The sequence below is a fragment of the Heloderma suspectum genome, chromosome 3, assembly GCF_057233095.1.
Source record: "Heloderma suspectum isolate Gila_16-S chromosome 3, 16-S_ref, whole genome shotgun sequence".
Classification (NCBI taxonomy): domain Eukaryota; kingdom Metazoa; phylum Chordata; class Lepidosauria; order Squamata; family Helodermatidae; genus Heloderma; species Heloderma suspectum.
Genome location: NC_139460.1, coordinates 255,908,624 through 255,928,250, shown reverse-complemented (window position 1 = coordinate 255,928,250; position 19,627 = coordinate 255,908,624). Strand labels below are relative to the sequence as shown.

Genomic DNA, 19,627 nt, shown 5'->3' with positions numbered 1-19,627 from the left:
CAATGGTATCAAAAGCCACCAAGAGATCAAGGAGAATCAACAGGGTCACACGTGCCCTGTCTTTCTCCTGACATACGTCATCATACAGGGCAACCAAGGCTGTTTCTGTACCAACCCTAGGCCTGGATGCTGATTGATATGTATCCAGATAATTGGTCTCATCCAAGAGTGTCTGGAACTAGTTGGCAACCACTCGCTCAAGGACCTTGCTCAGGAATGGAACATTTGCAACCAGCCTATAATTATTAAGGTTTTCCAGGTCTAGGAAGGATTTTTTCAGGAGTGGTCTCACCACTGCCTCTTTCAGGCCCCAAACCACTCCCTCTTGCAAGGAGGCATTAATCATCTCCCTAGCCCAGCTGGCTGTTCCCTCCCTGCTAGTTTTTATTGGCCAAGAAGGGCAAGGATCCAATATGGAAGCGGTTGCATGAACCTTTCCAAGTACCATGCCCACGTCCTTGAGCTGTACCAACTGAAACTCATCCAAGAAAACTGGACAAGGCTGTGCTCTGGATACCTCACCAGATTCACCTGCAGTAATACTGGAGTCTAATTCCCAGCGGATTCAAGAGATTTTATTCTGTAAGTGCCTAGCCAGTGCATTACAGCAGGCCTCCTATGGTTCCATAGTGTCCTTAGGGCCAGAATGTGAAAGGGCCCGGACAACCCTAAAAACTAAAGCTCCGCTTGGCAGCATATGGATGATTGAATAGAGGTAGTGAAATATTTTTCCTTGCCACTCTCACTGCCTTTGAATATATCTGGCCATGGGCATGAACCAGAGTTCGACTGCATCCACTAGGAGTTTTTCTCCACCTGCACTCAAGCTGTCTCCTATTTTGTTTCATCACTCTCAGCTCTGGAGTATACCACAGAGCCGTACGAGCTCTACTCTGGAGAGGGAGCTCAGGAGTGATCATGTCAACTGCCCAGGTCATTTCTGCATTCCACAGATCAACCAGGGCTTCGACAGGAGCACCAGCCATATCAGCCAGAACACGCCCCCCCCCCCCGAGCCCTCTGGAAACCATCTGGAATGTACCATCTTAATAGGTCCCCCACCCTTGCAGAAGGGACTTACCCTTGCTGTAAGTCTAAACCTCAGCAGACAGTGATCTGACCATGACAAAGGGACTGATACAAAGTCCCCCACCTTCAGGCCACCATCTCCTTGTCCATGCTATGTCTCCTCCGTCACATCTATGCCTGTTTTGAAATCAACGAGTTTTAATTTCTGTACTTTTGGTTTATAAATGAATATTCTCTACTTCAAGAAAATGTTCCCACTGATGACTATAAGATCCCAATAGAGTTAGATGAAAAGATGATGGTGAATGTACATAGAGGAAAAATAAAATATATGAAATCCTATAACATCTATAAACAAGTATACATGCAAGTGATATACTAGAAAATATCAAACAATGCAAGATTCTGTCTCTGAAAAATCATTTGATATCCACCACTGCTCTAATATTAACATGAAACATTAATAACCCCCAAATAAACTTGCAAACTTCTTGCGTGCAAATTGATATTAATGGGACATAAATGGATCTATGGGACATGAATGTGATTATGGTCGTAGTCATGTACCTAATCTAGAATAAATACTATTATTCAAATTAATTGATTCCCCCAAACAATTTCCTTCATGGTGACAAAGAGCAGTGCAATTCAGTGTGGTACAGTAGCATTGGGTTTGGCCATTGCATGCCTTTCTACAGTGTATCAGCTCATTGCACTTTTCCTTATTTCCTAAGCTTGGCCAAGAGTTGTGAATTTTGGTTGCTATTGAGATCCAACTTTCTCTCCCAGCTGCAGTCTGCAAGACTGGGTAACACTGGACGTCTTTGAGATACCTTTCCCCATACATGTTCTCAACACACAACACATATGCATTGTGTGTTGTTTGACAGCAGCCTGTGTTGGTGGAATTCTCCCTAGGGATTTTAACCTCCTTGAAAACAGATACTGCTTTGCCTCATTGATTTTGCACAATCCAGTAGTTCTGTCATACAGAACTACAAACAAGTGTCACCATGGCATTGTCGGGGATATGTGTTGGAGCTTCTGCCAGTGTCAAAACTGCAGCTGTCAGTTTCTGGAAATATCTTCCATGTGTCCCAAGCAACTAATGTTTTTCCTTTCCCAGCAAAGAACTAGGTCATATCACACCCAGTGGGTGTGGGCCAGTATGCTTGATAGTGTCCTGTGCCTTCAGAGGACATTCTCCTGGAGGCTGGGCTATATGGTTTGGGTTTAGGGTGGCCCAGAGCTTACTATGGGTGCACGCCCCCACTTCTGTATTCATTTCTGTGTACATTGGGTATTATTCGTATGGAGATGAAATACTTGAAAGTGTCTTGAACCCCAATGAACCCTTGTGCCTAGGGATGGATGGACTTACCTCCATCCAGGGCCATCAGTCGCTCACCAAACCGCCGCCGCCACCTATGCCCATTTGCTGCATGAGCTCCTTGATGGCTTGGCGAGCAACCAACAAGAGCTGCGAACCACCCACTCCTTGCCTGAGCTGCCATTTTGTACAAGCATGGCAGCTCAGGCATTTTGGGGAAGGGAATGCTGTGGAGATTGCCATTGCAAAGGGTGATCTATGCAACATTACAGGTGTGAATGGCCCATTCATGCCTGTAATGTTGCATATATCACCTTTTACAGCTGCAATCTATGCAACATTGCCTTCCCAAAAAAGCCCAAGCCACCATTTTTGCACAAAATAGTGATTTGGGGAAGGAGCAAGTGGGCTGCTGTATGCTCAAAGACTGTGTGGTGCTTGTGGACAGGTCTGGTGAGTGCCATGTGGTCCACAAATGGGGGTCTGTGGGGATCAAGCAGGGGGGAGTCCATCAGACTCCACCCCCATAGTGGGCACCCTCAACATCCTTACTTTTGCCAGATTTGATGCTGTAGTGTGTAAGTTCGGTCCTGTTTAACTGTAGAACCTACACCAAATTGGTTCTAAACGTTCCAGTGGGTAACCAAGCTAAATCCAAACAGGCAAACATCACCAAACAGAGAAAATTGTAAATTGAAATCTAATGCTTCATTTTTAAGAAAAAAAAATCAAAGAAGGAAGCATGGTGGTTATATGAGCATTTTAGAAACTTTCTCTGTGATTACAAGGAAAGACAATTTCTCTGTAATCACAGAGTCTTAGAATTATTTATGAGGTTGAGACTTGGAGTTATTTCTGAAGATGGAACTTAGAATTATTTCCAAGTCTTGGGTTTTCCCTTTCACTCTAAGTTCTACCTTTATTCTTCACATGGCTGAAGGAACTTAGTAATGCTTTAACATAGCTTTGATAGTCAAGTAATGTGCAGGAGGAAAGAAAAGGAAGAGTTAACAATTATGTTTTAGTTTAGTTCAGCTTTATTTAGCTTTAAACTGCAAAAGTATTAAAAGCAGGATAGGAAGGAGGAGTCATAACAATGTTAAAAGCTCAAGTTGTTATCTTGCTAAGTTGTATCAGTACTACCAGCTAGGGATGATGGAGAAATTCGAGACAGACTAAAATGATCTTCGATTTCTAAGAATCTGACCTGTGGAATCTCCTGCGGAGCGACCTCCTCAGGCCGTGTGAAGTCTGTGGACTTTTGGATGATTTTTTTTAACTTTCCTGAAATTTACACATATAAATTCATAGGAAAATACATTTCTGCTGAGGAAACGTTGAATGGAATGGGGGACAATACACTAAATATTTAGTACTAAGGTAAATTATGTAAATATTTAGGTAAATACTTGCGTAATTATTTACGTATTTTTCTATATGCTAAAAAAAAAAATCACATCTGTCTGTGATGGAACAAAAGGCACCTGACAGTCCACAAAACACAGACAGAGCGGATTTACACAGTCCGTACATCCCTAGTACCAGCTTTGGCAATTGCAGTTCTTTTAATTAATCTCATAGTTTTGTGGCATTCTCTTTCCCTGTAATCTGCTCACATAACCACCATGTCCTGCCCCAGCTGGAGTTCTCCTCAGAGGAAGAGCTAGAGGCCCCAGAAGCCCATGATTCCCTAGACCAGGAACTGCCACCAGAGCCACAGGAGCCCTCAAGAGCCCTTGAGCCCTCGGGGGAGATGGTTGCAGGGCCATCCCTTTCAGGAGAAGGGGGCTCTGAGGCAGAGGCTGAGCAACCCCCTGACCCCACCCGGGAGCATCATCACCTCAAGAGACAGGCCAGTAGGGGTCCTGTGCAACAGAGTTCTCTTCTCCAGAAAAGGTCTCCTTGGGAGAAAGTGAGTCCTCAGGAGTAAGACTCTGGAAAGGGAGCTCTGACGACTGCAGCTGAGCTCTGGGTGGTGTCTGGCAGAGTATGGGCTTAAAAGCCTTCACTAGAAACTCAGCCAGTGCTGGAACCACTTGGTCCATCCAGCCTCTGTGCTGTGAAACTTGCTCTGTGATTAATGCCCTATTTCCTAACCTTTGGGGCTGCCTAATGACCCTGCTTCTGGACTGCATAAAGTACCCAACTGATTTACTGTGTTTGACCCCTGGTTTGTGACCTTGACTACTCCTGCTGTTGCCTGCCTGCCTGACTTCTGCCTGGATTTAGACCACCTCTGTTGTTGCCTGAACCCCATTGGCTAGCCTCCTGTAGGTTTGAGTGTTTGCTGACTCCATTGCATTCAGGATAGGGATGTACGAAAGTCACTTACCTTTTTGATGGGGTGATTTGCGGTGGGGGGGAGGCGCTCCTCACCTCCCCCCGAAATCGTAATCCAGCCAGCTCTGCTCCGCGGCGATTCTGCAGAGCTGCTGGCCAGGGCTGCCCACAGCCGGACATCCGGCCGCTGGGCAGCCTGCAGGCAAAAAGAAAAAAACAGCATACACAAATGGCGGCAGCTACAGTGGCCACCATTTGCGTTCCCTTTTTTTCGCTGTTTTAGCCTACATAAATATTTACGTAAGCTATTAGGGCGAAAAAAAAGGGGAACGCAAATGGCGTAGTGGGAGCCATTTGCGTTCCTTTCCCCCCCCCATTTTAGCCTACATAAATATTTACCTAAGCTATTACGGAGGGGAAAAAAAGGAACGCAAATAGCGCCCACTACGCTATTTGTGTTCCCCTTTTTTTCGCCATAATAGCTTATGTAAATATTTATGTAGGCTAAAACAGCGAAAAAAAGGGAATGCAAATGGTGGCTGCCGTAGCCGCCGCCATTTGCGTACGCTGTTTTGTTTTTTTTAGCTTGCCGTGATAGGCTACGTAAATACTTACGTAGCCTATCACGGCCTCCGCAGGGACACAAATGGCGTCCCTGCGTTAGCCGTGATAGGCTACGTAATTATTTACGTAGCCTATCACAGCTATGATGAGGAAGCGAATGGCGGCCGCAGAGCGGCCGCCATTCGCAAGTCAGTGTGGGCGGCAGCAGGTAAGTGCTCCGTTTCACGCACATTTCATGGGAGGGGGGCTTTGTTCCACCACAGATTTCGGGAGGCCAAATGCACTGGCATTCGGCCTCACCGAGATCCATGGCAGAATTCTCTGACATCCCTAATTCAGGGTTTGCTACAGCCAAAGGATGACACACCATGCCACCAATTCCTTTTAATTTTTGTAATATTCTAAGATTAAGTATTAAATAGAATTTATTTTATGGTTTTGTCTGTAGTGATATTTGTCTGTTTGGACTTGGCTTCGATACCCACTGGGGGGTTAGAACCCATTGGGTGTAGCTTCTCAAGTTAAGCAGGACTGAATTTACATATTGTTTCATAAATGCCACTCTTTTGGATGTTTGGATATATGGTCTGTAGTGGCCCAAACTTGGTTGGGGTGCACAGCTGCAGTTCCATATTCAGTTACACATATATGAGCTATTGTTGGCATGCAGGGATGGACGGATGTGCTGTCTTCCGGTTCCATGGACTACTGCCATTTTTCTTTGCCAAGTCCTTTCTGTGCCAGTTTTTGGGTGAATAGTTTTTGGGGAGGACAAAAATCCATAAGGTTGTGTGTGTTTTTTGGCCTACTTAAAAAAAAAATCAATGTGCTTCTTTTGGGTGCACATTTTTGTATTCATCCAGCCATTGACTAATGTGTTCATGCAATTTTTTTAAAAAAGTATGCATTTTTATTTGCACATTTTTCAAAACTGCACATTTGATCAGACATGGGAAGTTTGCTCCACAGAACACACTGCGCGTCCTGAAATATATTGAAAACAAAATATATTTGTTTTCAGAAACAAAATGCATCTGGTCTGTGTCAGTTTCTGGGAATTGTGGATTGAAGAAATCCATTTTAAAAAATTTACCAGAGTGGTTTCCTCACACATCCCTATTGGCATAATGGCAGTATGCTTCACAGTGTCTGGTGCCCCCCAAAAAGGCTGGGCCAGAAGCTATGGCATGCAGCCAGCTTGTAGAGGACGCTCTCCTCAGAGCCCCTCCACAGAGTTGGATATTATCAGAGTGTTGAAGGTTAGGTCTTTCTTGGAGGTCTTTCTTGGAGGAAGTTAAGATGAAGACTCCCTTCATGGATCACTGCCTTGTGGTTGTGGCAAAGGGGCTTGTGTAACTCAGTGAAGCCATAAGCTATGCCATGCAGGGCCACCCAAGATGGACAGGTCATGGTGGAGAGTTCTGACAAAATGTGGTCCACTGGAGAAGGAAATGGCAACCCACTCCAGTATTCTTGCCAAGAAAACCCCATGGAATGTATCACAAGGCTAAAAGAAATGACGCCGGAAGATGAGCCCCTCAGGTCGGAAGGTGACCAATATTCTACTGGGGAAGAGCAGAGGGAATTTCTAAGTAGCGCCAGAAAGAGTGAAGCAGCTGGGCCAAAGCCAAAAGGACACTCAGCTGTGGATGTGTCTGGTGGTGAAAAGAAAGTCCAATGCTGCAAAGAACAATATTGTTTAGGAACCTGGAATGTAAGATCAATGAATCAAAGTAAGCTGGAGGTGGTCAAACATGAGATGGCAAGATTGAACATCGACATTTTGGGAATCAGCGAACTAAAATGGACAAGCATGGGCGAATTTAATTCAGGTGACCATCATATCTACTACTGTGGGCAAGAATCCCTTAGAAGAAATGGAGTAGCACTCATAGTCAACAAAAGGGTGGGAAAAGCAGTACTGGGGTACAATCTCAAAAACGATGGAATGATCTCAGTATGAATCCAAGGCAAACCATTCAACATCATAGTAATTCAAGTCTATGCCCCAACCACTGATGCCGAAGAAGCTGAGGTTGATCGGTTCTATGAAGACCTACAACACCTTCTAGAACTAACACCAAAAAAAAAAAAAGTCCTCTTCATCATAGGGGATTGGAATGCTAAAGGAGGAAGCCAAGAAATCACCGGGATAACAGGCAAGCATGGCCTTGGTGTACAAAATCAAGCAGGACAAAGGCTAATAGAGTTTTGCCAAGAGAACACGTTGATCATAGCGAACACTGTTTTCCAACAGCACAAGAGGCGACTCTACACATGGACATCACCAGATGGTCAATATCAAAATCAGATTGATTATGTCCTTTGCAGCCAAAGATGGAGAAGCTCTCTGTACAGTCAGTAAAAAAACAAGACCTGGAGCTGACTGTGGCTCAGATCATGAGCTTCTTATTGCAGAATTTCGGCTTAATTGAAGAATGTAGGGAAAACCACTAAACCATTCAGGTATGACCTAAATCATATCCGTTATGAATATACAGTGGATGTGATGAATAGATTTAAGGGATTAGACCTGATAGACAGAGTGCCTGAGGAACTATGGACGGAGGACCGTAACATTGTTCAGGAGGCAGCAACTCAATCCATCCCAAAGAAAAAGAAATGCAAGAAAGCCAAGTGGCTGTCTGATGAGGCTTTACAAGTAGCTGAGGAAAGAAGGGAAGTGAAAAGCAAGAGAGAAAGGGGAAGATATACCCAACTGAATGCAGATTTCCAGAGAATAGCAAGGAGAGACAAGAAGGCCTTCTTAAATGAACCATGCAAAGAAATCGAGGAAAACAACAGAATGGGAAAGACTAGAGATCTCTTCAAGAAAATCAGAGATCTCAAGGGAATGTTTTGTGCAAAGACGGGCATGATAAAGGACAAAGAAGGCAGGGACCTAACAGAAGCAGTTGAGATTAAGAAGAGGTGGCAAGAATACACAGAAGAACTATACGGGAAAGATCTTAATGTCCCTGATAGCCATGCTAGTGTGGTCACTGAACTTGAGCTGGACATCCTAGAGAGTGAAGTCAAGTGGGCCTTAGGAAGCATTACTAATGACAAAGCTAGCGGAGATGACAGTATTCCAGCTGAGCTATAAGATCCAAAAAGATGATGCTGTTAAAGTGCTGCAGTCAATATGCCAACAAATTTGGAACACTCAACAATGGCCACAAGACTGGAAAAGGTCAGTTTACATTCCAATTCCAAAGAAGGGCAATGCCAAAGAGTGTTCAAACTTCCGTACAATTGCACTCATTTCACATGCCAGCAAAGTTATGCTCAAAATCAAGCTAGGCTTCAGCAGTATGTGAACCGAGAACTACCGGAAGTACAAGCTGGGTTTCGAAGAGGCAGAGGAACTAGAGATCAAATCGCCAACATTCGCTGAATCATGGAGAAAACAAGGGAATTCCAGAAAAATGTCTATTTCTGCTTCATTGACTACGCTAAAGCCTTTGATTGTGTGGATCACAACCAACTGTGGCAAATTCTGAAAGAGATGTGGGTACCAGACCACCTTACCTGTCTCCTGAGAAACATGTACGAAGGTCAAGAAGCAACAGTAAAAACCAGACATGGAACAACCGAGTGGTTCAAAATTGGGAAAGGAGTACGACAAGGCTGTATATTGTCACCCTGCTTATTTAATTTATATGCAGAGTACATCATGAGAAACGCCGGGTTGGATGAATCACAGGTTGGAATTAAGTTTGCTGGGAGAATTATCAACAACCTCAGATGCACAGACAATACCACCCTAATGGCAGAAAGCGAAGAGGATCTAAAGAGCCTCTTGTTGAGGGTGAAAGTGGAGAGTGCAAACGCTGGTTTGAAACTCAACATTAAAATTAAGATCATGGCATCTGGCCCCATCACTTCCTGGTATATAGAAGGGGAAGAAATGGAAGCAGTGACAGATTTTATTTTCTTGGGCTCCAAGATCACTGCAGACGGTGACTGTAGCCATGAAATTAAAAGATGCTTGCTCCTTGGGAGGAAAACTATGGCAAACCCAGACAGCATAGTAAGAAGCAGAGACATCACCTTGCCAACAAAGGTCTGTCTAATCAAAGCTATGGTTTTCCCAGTAGCAACATATGGCTGTGAGAGCTGAACTATAAGGAAGGCTGAGCGCCGAAGAATTGATGCTTTCAAACTGTGGTGCTGGAGAAGACTCTTACGAGTCCCCTGGACTGCAAGGAGGTCAAATCAGTCCATCCTAAAGGAAATCAATCCTGACTGCTCATTGGAAGGACAGATACTGAAGCTGAAGCTGAAATATTTTGGCCACCTAATGCGAACAGAAAACTCCCTGGAAAAGACCTTGATGCTGGGAAAGATTGAAGGCAAAAGGAGAAGGGGATGGAAGAGAATGAGATGGCTAGATAGCATCACCGATGCAATGAATATGGACATGAGCACACTCTGGGAGAGAGCGCAGGACAGGAAGGCCTGGCATGCTATGATCCATGGGGTCACGAAGAGTTGGACATGACTGTACAACAACAAGATGAAGACTAAAGATAATTACCTTTTTCACACATGAACAAGGGAAGGGTGGTTAGGGTAACTACAGATCAGGGAGGGTTAGGGTAAGCACGATGCACGTGCCCATCACACAACTGGGAAGTGTGCAATACACTATAGTTTACTTATTATCCCTGCTCCATGTTTTCTACATTGACCTCCCACCAGTGCTGCTGGTTTTCCCAGTGGCCGTCATGCTGGGAAAAGGTGTGCATCAGATGCTCCAGTTGTTGCTATGCGACAACGACCATAAAGTCGGCCACACTGCCTAGAGCATCACCGGAAGTGGTGGATGCTCTAGGCTGCTGTCTCTTTGCTCACTGCGTTTTCACAAGGAGCAGTCAGTCTTACCAATGGAGATCCTACCACATGACACGGTAAGCCACCCTGAATCCCATTAACCCCACTACAGAGGGGTGGTTTCCAGACATTGTGGTTGGGATTTTGACTCCACACATGAAACACTATGCCACTATGATTAGCTCAAAGATATGAGCCATGATAGCTTAGTGTGACTTCTGAACAGGCCCAGTGTATAAAGGCAGGCAGAATTTACCACATACATAACCAGCAAATGTTTTCTATCTATTCCATACCAGCAGTAGATGAAAGGGTCCAATTTAGAAAAAAAAAATCATGAGGACCTTGATGTTAACATTCTGAGGTCTCCAGTGATCTCCCCTCCCCACACCCAAGCACTCAGCAAACACTTGGTCCCAGTTGTCCAGGACCTCAGTGACATCTGAGCAACTAAGTTGATGGCATCAAGAGAGGCTACAATAGCCTTGCTTTCAAAGTTCCGCTGTGACATCAGATCAGCAAAGGACATCAAGGCAGGTGAGGGATGCAGAGAGCACAGACCCCAAATAGAAAATTGCAAGAGTGAGGGGAACAGAGGGTGATGAGGGAGAGTGGGGCCATCAGGAAAGATGGATGTCAAGTTTCACAACCTGATCTTACTGACAGGTGTTTTACTAATGCAAAAGGAGGCTTTCAACCCAGCAGTGAACAGATCCTGCATTGGGTCAGAGAAGAGGTCCAGCTCTGTGAATTTATCAACTTGCCTGCCACTGAAATTAGCCTTGCCCTCCTGCAGTCAGTTAATTAGGAAGTAATTTCTTAGTGCCTCATGAATTGCAATACCCTTATTCGCCTGTCATTAGCATGATTGGTATCTGATTTGTTATGCATTAACTACTCATGGCTGCACATGGGGCTAACAAACAGATAATTCCTGCTTTTGGAAAACATATTACTTACAGCAAGGATTTACTCAATGGAGCACAGAGCTTGCCAAGTGCAATAGAAGAACAAACCAATTTCTGAATACAGGCTCCCATTTATTTCTTGGCACAGTTTGATTGCTGGACTGTGGTGGTGAATGCAAAAGGGTCTAAGGTTAGACAGCCTCACACCTCCTTGGGATGGGCAGATCTGTCCATTCCACTTTCCTCTACATTCAGTTTTTTAAATCCCAACTTTTTTCTGTCTCATTTATGAAGAAATTTGCTTATTTTGGCAAATTCTTATCAAAAACACACAAACCAAATGAAATTCTCACCCATTGCTACTCACACTAACAAGGAAGATTTGTGTGCTTGTCTGGCTAGCTTCCCATTTGTTCTTTTCTTCTTGTCTCTGTTTAATTTATTTTCTTATCAAAAATATTTTATGACAATGAAATTACATTATTAAGAGCAATACCATCTCATTGTCTTTCTCATAAACATGTTATGCTGTCCCCCCCCCGCTTCCCCCCCCCCATCAATCTCATTTCCTACTTCATTTGGGATTTAGGCTGCAATTCTACACCTGTTTACCTGAGTAAGCCCCACTGAACTCAGTAGGACTTAATTTTGAATAAACATGTATAGGATTACACTGTTAGATCCTTTACAGATCAGTGCAGAATTAAATGATGCCATTTTTTGAACCATGAATTTTGGATCAGTCTTATATATATTATTCCTTATCACCACTGTAGCATGAAGAACAGTTCAGGATTTTGTTTTCTTCTGTTCCTGAAAGTTATGGTTCAAATCTCACTCCTTCTGATACTTGATGAAGTCCTACTGTTCTACCTAACTATAAATAAGAATTTGATGGGAAAGTTCAAGGTGGTTGGCTGTATTTTCTAGATACATTTTCACTAGGTAGGTATATGAAACTTGACATTTTACGGTGATGTTTGACATACTGGGACTGAACCCCACAAAACTAATATTTTCAGCACTTGAGAATTTTTAAAAAACAGTTGTTTTGGGGGAAAGAATGATTTGAAGGGTTTCTTCTATGATCTTAATGAGCATAACTTTTGTTTGGTATACTGGATATTTAATGGATGTTGCATTTCTGGGAATATCTGCTTCTGTTCTATCTGTCTAAAGCTGTCAGTCGAAACTCTCCTGTATGCTATACAAATCGATGCACCTTAATAACTCCAGCTTAAATGGGCCAGGCTTTGACTGTGGCTCTCTCTTTGCAGAATATTTCCAGTCTCAGTTATTATCATTCTCTCCTAATTTGGACTATCACAATCCTGACATCCCTGAGTGGAGAGAAGATATTGGAAGAGTTATCAAGAGAGCCTTGGTGCAGGTGAGTACTCACAGGCAGTCCACTGAATGATGAGGGTGATTATCTTAAATTCTGAGCAACCTGTAGCAGAACAATTTAAGGAAGAAAGATTATAGTTCACAGTTAGCCACCACAACATTTTAAAAAGCCAAGCACAGCACCTTGGGGACTCTGTAGAAAATCATGTAATTATCTATATAAATATTGTATAATCCTTTTCAGGACACAGCAAGCCATGACGTTTACTAGTACCTTCTGAAGAACTAAGGACATTTTTTATCATCTTCCTAGTATAAAAAGAATGTTCTTTTTCAGTCTTTATTTCATCCATCCTCCCAGCAACTCTGGAAGACAGGCCATTGTTACTACCATTTTATAGATGGGATACTGGGAGGTTGAGTTGGTAATGTTCCCATGACTCTAGTGAGTCCATAATTCACCAGGCCCTTTGCATTAGTTTCTGTTATTCAAGATCAACATATTTTCCATCTTCTGGGCCACACTAGCTGATCAGTTTATGGAAGGCTATCTATAGGTCCTTGCCTTCATATTCATTTCTATGTCCCATGGCTTCCACATAGGAAAAGGTTGAACTACAAGCATTAAAACTCAGCTGGGACTCCTTGAAAGCTGAACCTCTTTTGGTGCTGTGCCACTACACCGTGGAAGGTGTTGGGTTTTTGTGTTGGGTTTTTAAACAAGGGAGGCATCAGTAATACAACCATCCTTCTCTACCTGCAGCCTGGATTGCTAAAGACCAGAATGCTACTACCTCAGTCTGCCTAATGAGTACATCAAAGACTATCACAGCCATAAGCAGTTCCCAAATGGGTTTTCCAAAGGGAGTAGCCACCACTCTTCTTCCTCCCCTTCTTTTTAAGAGCCAACAGCTGACAATGGGAGAAGGAACACTCCCAGCAGGGTATGGGGGAAGGATCTTGAAGGAATTCTCCAGTTCCCAGGATATCCTTCCAACCTGAAGCCACCCTGCCCTTCTCCCCTTGTTCCTTCTGCACTCCCTCCAACCTTTTTCCTCCTCACAGTACCCTTCTCTCATTTCTCTCCATTCTCCCCCTCCCCCATACAGCCAAGCCAAAGCTTTTCAACCTGTCCTTTCCAAATCTTCAGTGGCTAAGGTTTAGCCAGTGTCATGTCTGAGGGGGAAGCGTAAATCGGCCTGGAAGTCTGGCCTCAGGCTACTGGCACCTCCCTTCACTCTCTTCTTTCCTCTCACTTCTTGAAAATCATGGCCAGGTGGATGAGTTCTGGGTGAGGTGATAAAGGCCATTATAAAGGAGAGGTATGGCTTGCACAGTTGCTATGTCAGCTCCTATTGTGAAGTTGTTCTCCCAAGTGAGCGTGGATGGCAATGAAGTAGATGAGATGGAGAGGGTGGATTTTCTTGTGAGCATTGAAGGATGGGGTGTAGAAGGAGGCAAGGTGACATTTAGAAACTTTGCACAAACTTCTCCTTCTCCCCTCCTCCAGCTCTCAAAATGGAGGATGGTCAAACTAGGGATGGTGGAGAATTTCTCCACGAATCTCGGGGAGGCCGAATGCCAACACATTTGGCCCCCCGAAATTGGCGGTGAAATTCCCTGCGACCCCCCCGGGATGGGACTTACCTCCTGCGAATGTCCCTCTCGGTGGCGGGTCCCGGCGGCGGTTCGGCAGCGATTCGGCGGGGGCGGGGGCGGCGGCCGGTCTTCCGACTGGCTGCCGCTGCCGCCATTACAAAATAAAGTAAAAAAACAACAACAAAACACGTGATAGGCTACATAACGATTTACGTAGCCTATCACGGCTAGATTTCCAAAGTCAGCCGTGATAGGCTACGTAAATCGTTACGTAGCCTATCACGGGTGACTTTGAAAAAAAAAAAGCGCATATGCAAATGGCGGTCCCCATAGGGAGCCGCCATTTGCATTCCTTATTTGGGCCTGGGTAGTCTACGTAAAGATTTACGTAGACTATGGCGAAAATAAGGGCAACGCCCATGGGCGCCGCCATTTCCGTACGCGCTTTTTTTTTTCAAAGTCACCCGTGATAGGCTACGTAACGATTTATGTAGCCTATCATGGCTGACTTTGGAAATCTAGCCATGATAGGCTACGTAAATCGTTACGTAGCCTATCACGGGTGTATGTTTTTTTTTTCACTTTTGTATTTCACGGCTGGGGAGATGGGGCGCTTCTCCCCGGCCTGAATTTCAGCTGGGCGTGGCTGGGCGCCTCCCCCTCCCGGCCTGAACTTCGGGGGGAGAACCAAAGCGCCTCCCCCCCACTGTGAAGCAAGCTGCGGGACCAGGTAAGTGCCTTTCGTACATCCCTTGGTCAAACACACTCATGTGTGCCTGACAGACCGCCAGTCCCTGCAAGACCAGGCCCCCAGGTACCGAGTCAGCTGTGCTGCTTCCACCTGCCCCTTCCTGGAGGGGCTACATAAGCTGGCTGGCTGAGGTGGCCTGGGAGAGCCAGGGCCTGCAGGAGAAGCTGCCACCATTGGGAAAAGGCACGCCTGCTGCTGCTGGGCTGCCGCTGCCACTGCCACCAACACCAGGCCTTCCCTGTGGACTCCTGCCTGGCATTATTTTTAAGGGGATTTTTAATTGTTTTTTTTGTTTTGTTTTTTGTTTTTTAGTTTCTGGAGGACTCTGTTGTGTTTTTAGGGGTGGGTAGCCTGCCTGATAGGCGGGAGTGAGGGGGCATGTGTCCACCTGATGGAGGCAGTGGGGGGAGTGTTGGGGGCCAGAACATACCGAGGCTGGGCGGCAGGTGCTGGCGGAGCGCTAGGGGCAGGCCATGCCAGATAAGGGGAACAAGGGAGAGATGTGTAGTATCTGTCTCCTGCTCCGGGCCTGTCCAGAGCCAAAGGATGGCTGGGGGAGGCGTGACCCCATCTTCTGGCCTTCGTTTGCTGCTCTGCAATGCCAGGTCTGTTATCCAGAAAACCTCCCTCATCCATGACATGATCCTGGATGAGGGTGCAGACCTGGCATGTATTACAGAGACCTGGCTGGCCGAGGCTGCTGCTCCAAGCCTTGCAGCCATGTGTCCAACCAGCCGGATTTTCGTATGCACAGCAGCCGAGGGCTGGGGATCGGGGAGGGGGAGTGGCTGTTATCTACCGAGAGTCCTTGGTCTTCACCAGACCCCCTCTCCGGGAGACCAAGGTTGCTGAGTGGATGTATTGGAAGTTGGGCCTGAAGGGCATTCTGGGAATTTTGCTTGTGTACTGTCCACCCCGCTGCACAACTGACTCCCTGGCCGAGGTGCTTGAAGTGGTCTCTGATGTGTGTGTACAGTCCCCTAACTTATTGGTGTTGGGGGACTTCAACATACATTCGGAGGCCATCCTCACAGGAGCACCTCGGGACTTCATGGAGACTATGGCTTCCTGGGTGCTGCACCATATTCTAACTGGGCCCACCCATGTAGCCGGTCATGCACTAGACCTTGGGTTTGTTTCCGGAGAAGCGGGGAGTGATCTGGAAGTCAGGGGTATATCCACCCCCCCCTTGTCATGGTCAGATCACTATCATGGTCAGATCACTATCGTTGGACTTCTCGGTTCCACAACCCCTCCACAGGGGTGGAGGACCCATTAAAATGGTCCGCCCCAGGTGTCTTATGGATCCAAATGGATTCCTGAACGTGCTTGGGAATTCTCTGGGGCATGCCAATGGCCACTCAGTCGAGACCTTGGTGGATGGCTGGAATGCCGCAATCACTGGTGCATTCAATCAGGTGGCTCCGAAATGCCCTCTCCCCCTGAACAGGGCTCGGACTGCACCATGGTTCAATCCGCGGTTACTAGCTCTGAAACAGGAGGTGAGACGGCTACAGCGCCGGTGGTGGAAGTCTCACTCCAAAGACGATCAGACATGGGCTAGAGCTGTATCTTCAGCCTATCACGTGGTGGTGAAGGCAGCAAAAAAGGAATATTATGCTGCCTCTATCACGTCTGCAGAGTGTTGTCCCAGGAGGCTGTTCCAAGTGGTCCGGAGCCTGGTTGGTCCTGTGGCTCCTGAACCACTGGAGCATTCTAAGGCCTCCTGTGAGGCCTTGGCAAGGCACTTTGCAGATAAAATTGATTGGATTAGGAGTGTTACTCTGCACGCTGTGGATACAGTTAGTGAGCAAGAGGCAGCCTGTCTGTGGCAAACCGGTTTTGTGGGATCGGTTCCAGCTTCTTCCTCCTGATGAAGTGGACAAGGTGCTTTCATCTGTAAGGCCGACCACCTGCTTACTTGATCCTTGTCCATCTTGGCTCATTATGGGCTGCAGAGAGAGACTGGGTGAGGGGATCAAGGCGGTGGTGAATGCCATCAGCCCTCAAGGAGGCAGTGATAAGACCGCTCTTAAAGAAGCCCTCCTTGGATCCTCAAGTTCTGAAAACTTTTGCCCAGTCTCAAATCTGCCATTTTTGGGCAAGGTGATTGAGCGGGTGGTGGCGATGCAGTTGAAGGCACACTTGGAAGAAACTGATTATCTAGAGTCATTTCAGTCGGGCTTCAGGCTTGGGCATGGGACAGAAACAGCCTTGGTCGCCTTGGTAGATGATATGAGGAGGGCTCTGGATAGGGGTGAATGCTACTTCCTTGTTCTCCTTGACCTCTCAGCGGCTTTTGATACCATTGACTATGGTATCCTCCTGGACCGCCTGGAGGGGTTGGGCATTGGAGACACCATATTGCAGTGGTTCCGGTCCTTCCTCTCCGGCAGGTACCAGAGGGGAGCACTGGAGAGGAGGTTTCGGACCTATGGCCACTCACTTGTGGGGTGCCACAGGGTTCCATCCTCTCCCCGATGCTATTTAACATCTATGTGAAGCCGCTGGTGGCTATCATCAGGAGGTTTGGGGTGCAGTGTCATCAATATGCGGATGACATGCAGCTCTACCTCTCATTCAAATCTTCACCAAGGTTGGCCGTAGAATCCCTGTCCAAAAGTCTGGAGACGGTGAGTGGCTGGATGGGGAGGAATAAGCTGAAGCTGTACTCTGACAAGACCAAAGTACTTTTGGTGGGAGACAAGAGGAGGCTGGGGGATGTTGACCTGGTGTTGGATGGGGTATGGCTACCCTTGAAAGACCAGATCTGCAGCCTGGGGGTCATTTTGGTCTCCCAGCTGTCCATGGAGGTGTCAGGTGTCAGCTGTGAGCCGGACAGCACTGTATCAACTCCATCTGATACGGCGGCTGCGCCCCTTCCTTCCCGTCATCTGCTCCCATCGGTAGTACATGCCCTGGTCTCCTCTCATTTAGACTACTGTAATGTGCTCTATGTGGGGTTACCCTTGAAGACAGTTTGGAAGCTGCAGCTGGTACAGAACGCGGCGGCTCGCCTGATTAAAGGCAGCTGCCGGCGAGATCACATCACTCCAGTGCTGAAGGAGTTGCACTGGTTACCAGTTGTTTTCCAGGCCAAATTCAAGGTGTTGATTTTGACCTTTAAAACCCTATATGGTTCCTGCTCAGCCTATCTTAAGGAGCGCCTCCAGCAACACCAGACAGGCCGCTTGATCAGCCTCGGATGGCCTTGTCCCTGTCCCATCAGCCAGGACAGCTAGACTGGTGGGGACGAGGGAGAGGGCCTTTTCTGTGGTGGCCCCCACTCTGTGGAACTCCCTCCCTAGGGAACTCCGCCATGCCCCCTCTTTAATGAGCTTCCGCCGTGCATTAAAAAGTGGTTGTTCAGGCAGGCATTTGGGGTGGGTTAGGGTATTTTAGAAAACGTTTTTATTGTAGAATTTTATTGTTTTAAACTGTTTTATTATACGCTGTACATTGCCCAGAGTGGCTGGGTGACCAGCCAGATGGGTGATTAATAAATTTAATAATAAATAAATAAATAAATAAATAAATGTGCCATCTGTTTTCCAGGCTTGGGGGTGGCTGGCTTCTGAGGCCCTTCTTATTTCTGTTTTAAAATGTTCTATACTTCGTCAAAACCCAGGGTTCCCTTGAGCCTGCTGATCCCTCCCTCTTCTGTGTATATGGTGCCTTGTTGGCCATGTGAGCATTGGCAATCATCCCATAGAGTTGGGAAATAGAGAGAATGATATAAGGTAAATGGAATATAATTGTCATGTACAGACTGAAACTGGTTCAGGAAATAACTCGTATTGTATTGTTAGGAGATTCAGGTATTCTCTCTCTCTCTCTCTCTCTCTCCTTTTTTGTTATTATTAATTCTTTTTTTATGGCAGATGGCCCATGTTCATGTTACCTTTAAGGTTTGCTTGGCATATTGAATTTTTTTTTTCACTCAACAAAACACTGTGTGAAAATTTGCAGTTTTGCCTACTTGTTATCCCCACTGTGGAAAAACTTGCTTCGTGTGATTTAATGATAGCTCTGTTCTCTTTGATAAAATGGATTCCTGCTGCTCAACAATAAATAAATAAATGGGGGCAGGATGCTTGACTTTCAGCATCCTGAGAGTAATGTTTCAATTTGCATGCTGTTAAAAGCCTCCCATTTCCAAATACCTTTTGGCCGGCTCTAGCATGATCTAGGGATGTACGAAAATCACTTACCTTTCACGGATTATGCTGATGGTGGTGGGGGGAGGTGCTCCATCCCTCCCCCTGGAATCCTGGCCAGCTGGCTGTGCTCCGCAGTGATTCTGCGGAGCCACCGGCTGGCTCCGCCAGCAGCCGGACATCCGGCTGCTGGCTAGCAGGGACGCAAATGGCGGCGGCCGTAGCTGCCACCGTTTGCATTCCTGCAGTCAGCCATGATAGGCTACGTAAATCTTTATGTAGCCTATCATGTTTTTTTTTTTTAACTGGAAATGGCGGTGGCGGCAGCCTGTCGGAGGACCGGCTGCCGCAGCTGCCGCTGCCGAACCGCCGCTGGAGCTGCCGCCGGAGCCGCTGCCACCAGGAAGATCCGCCCAAGGTAAGTCCCGTCTCGGGGTGGGGGGGGCGGGTTGTTCCGCCACCAATTTTGGGGGGCCGAATGCACTGGCATTCGGCCTCCTCGAGATCCGTGGCGGAACTTTCGTACATCCCTAGCATGATCCCACCCTCTTTTGGAACATGGATCTTTATTAACCGCAATATGTAGCTGAGGAGAAGTACATGGTTTGAGTGTGGTGTAGTGGCAGGACTGCTGGATTGGGAGTCGGGAGATCTTCTAGTCCCCACTCAGCTGTGGAAGCTCACTGGGTGATTTTGGGCCAGTCACAGATTCTCAGCCCAACCTACTTCACAGGGTTGTTGTTGTGAGGATAAAATATAGAGAAGGAGGATTATGTACGCTGCCTTGGGTTCCGTAAAGAAGAAAAAAAAAGTGGGATATAAATGC

The 19,627-nt window shown here is 46.4% G+C and overlaps 1 protein-coding gene across 1 annotated transcript in view; it reads left to right on the top strand.

Moving 5' to 3' along the window:
- SORCS3 (sortilin related VPS10 domain containing receptor 3) overlaps positions 1–19,627 on the top strand; it is a 516,588-nt gene that overhangs the window by 462,884 nt on the left and 34,077 nt on the right. The window contains exon 22 of the mRNA XM_084841986.1: positions 12,225–12,337. Coding sequence (XP_084698112.1) covers positions 12,225–12,337 — 113 coding nt within the window. The remainder of the gene's footprint in view (positions 1–12,224; positions 12,338–19,627) is intronic.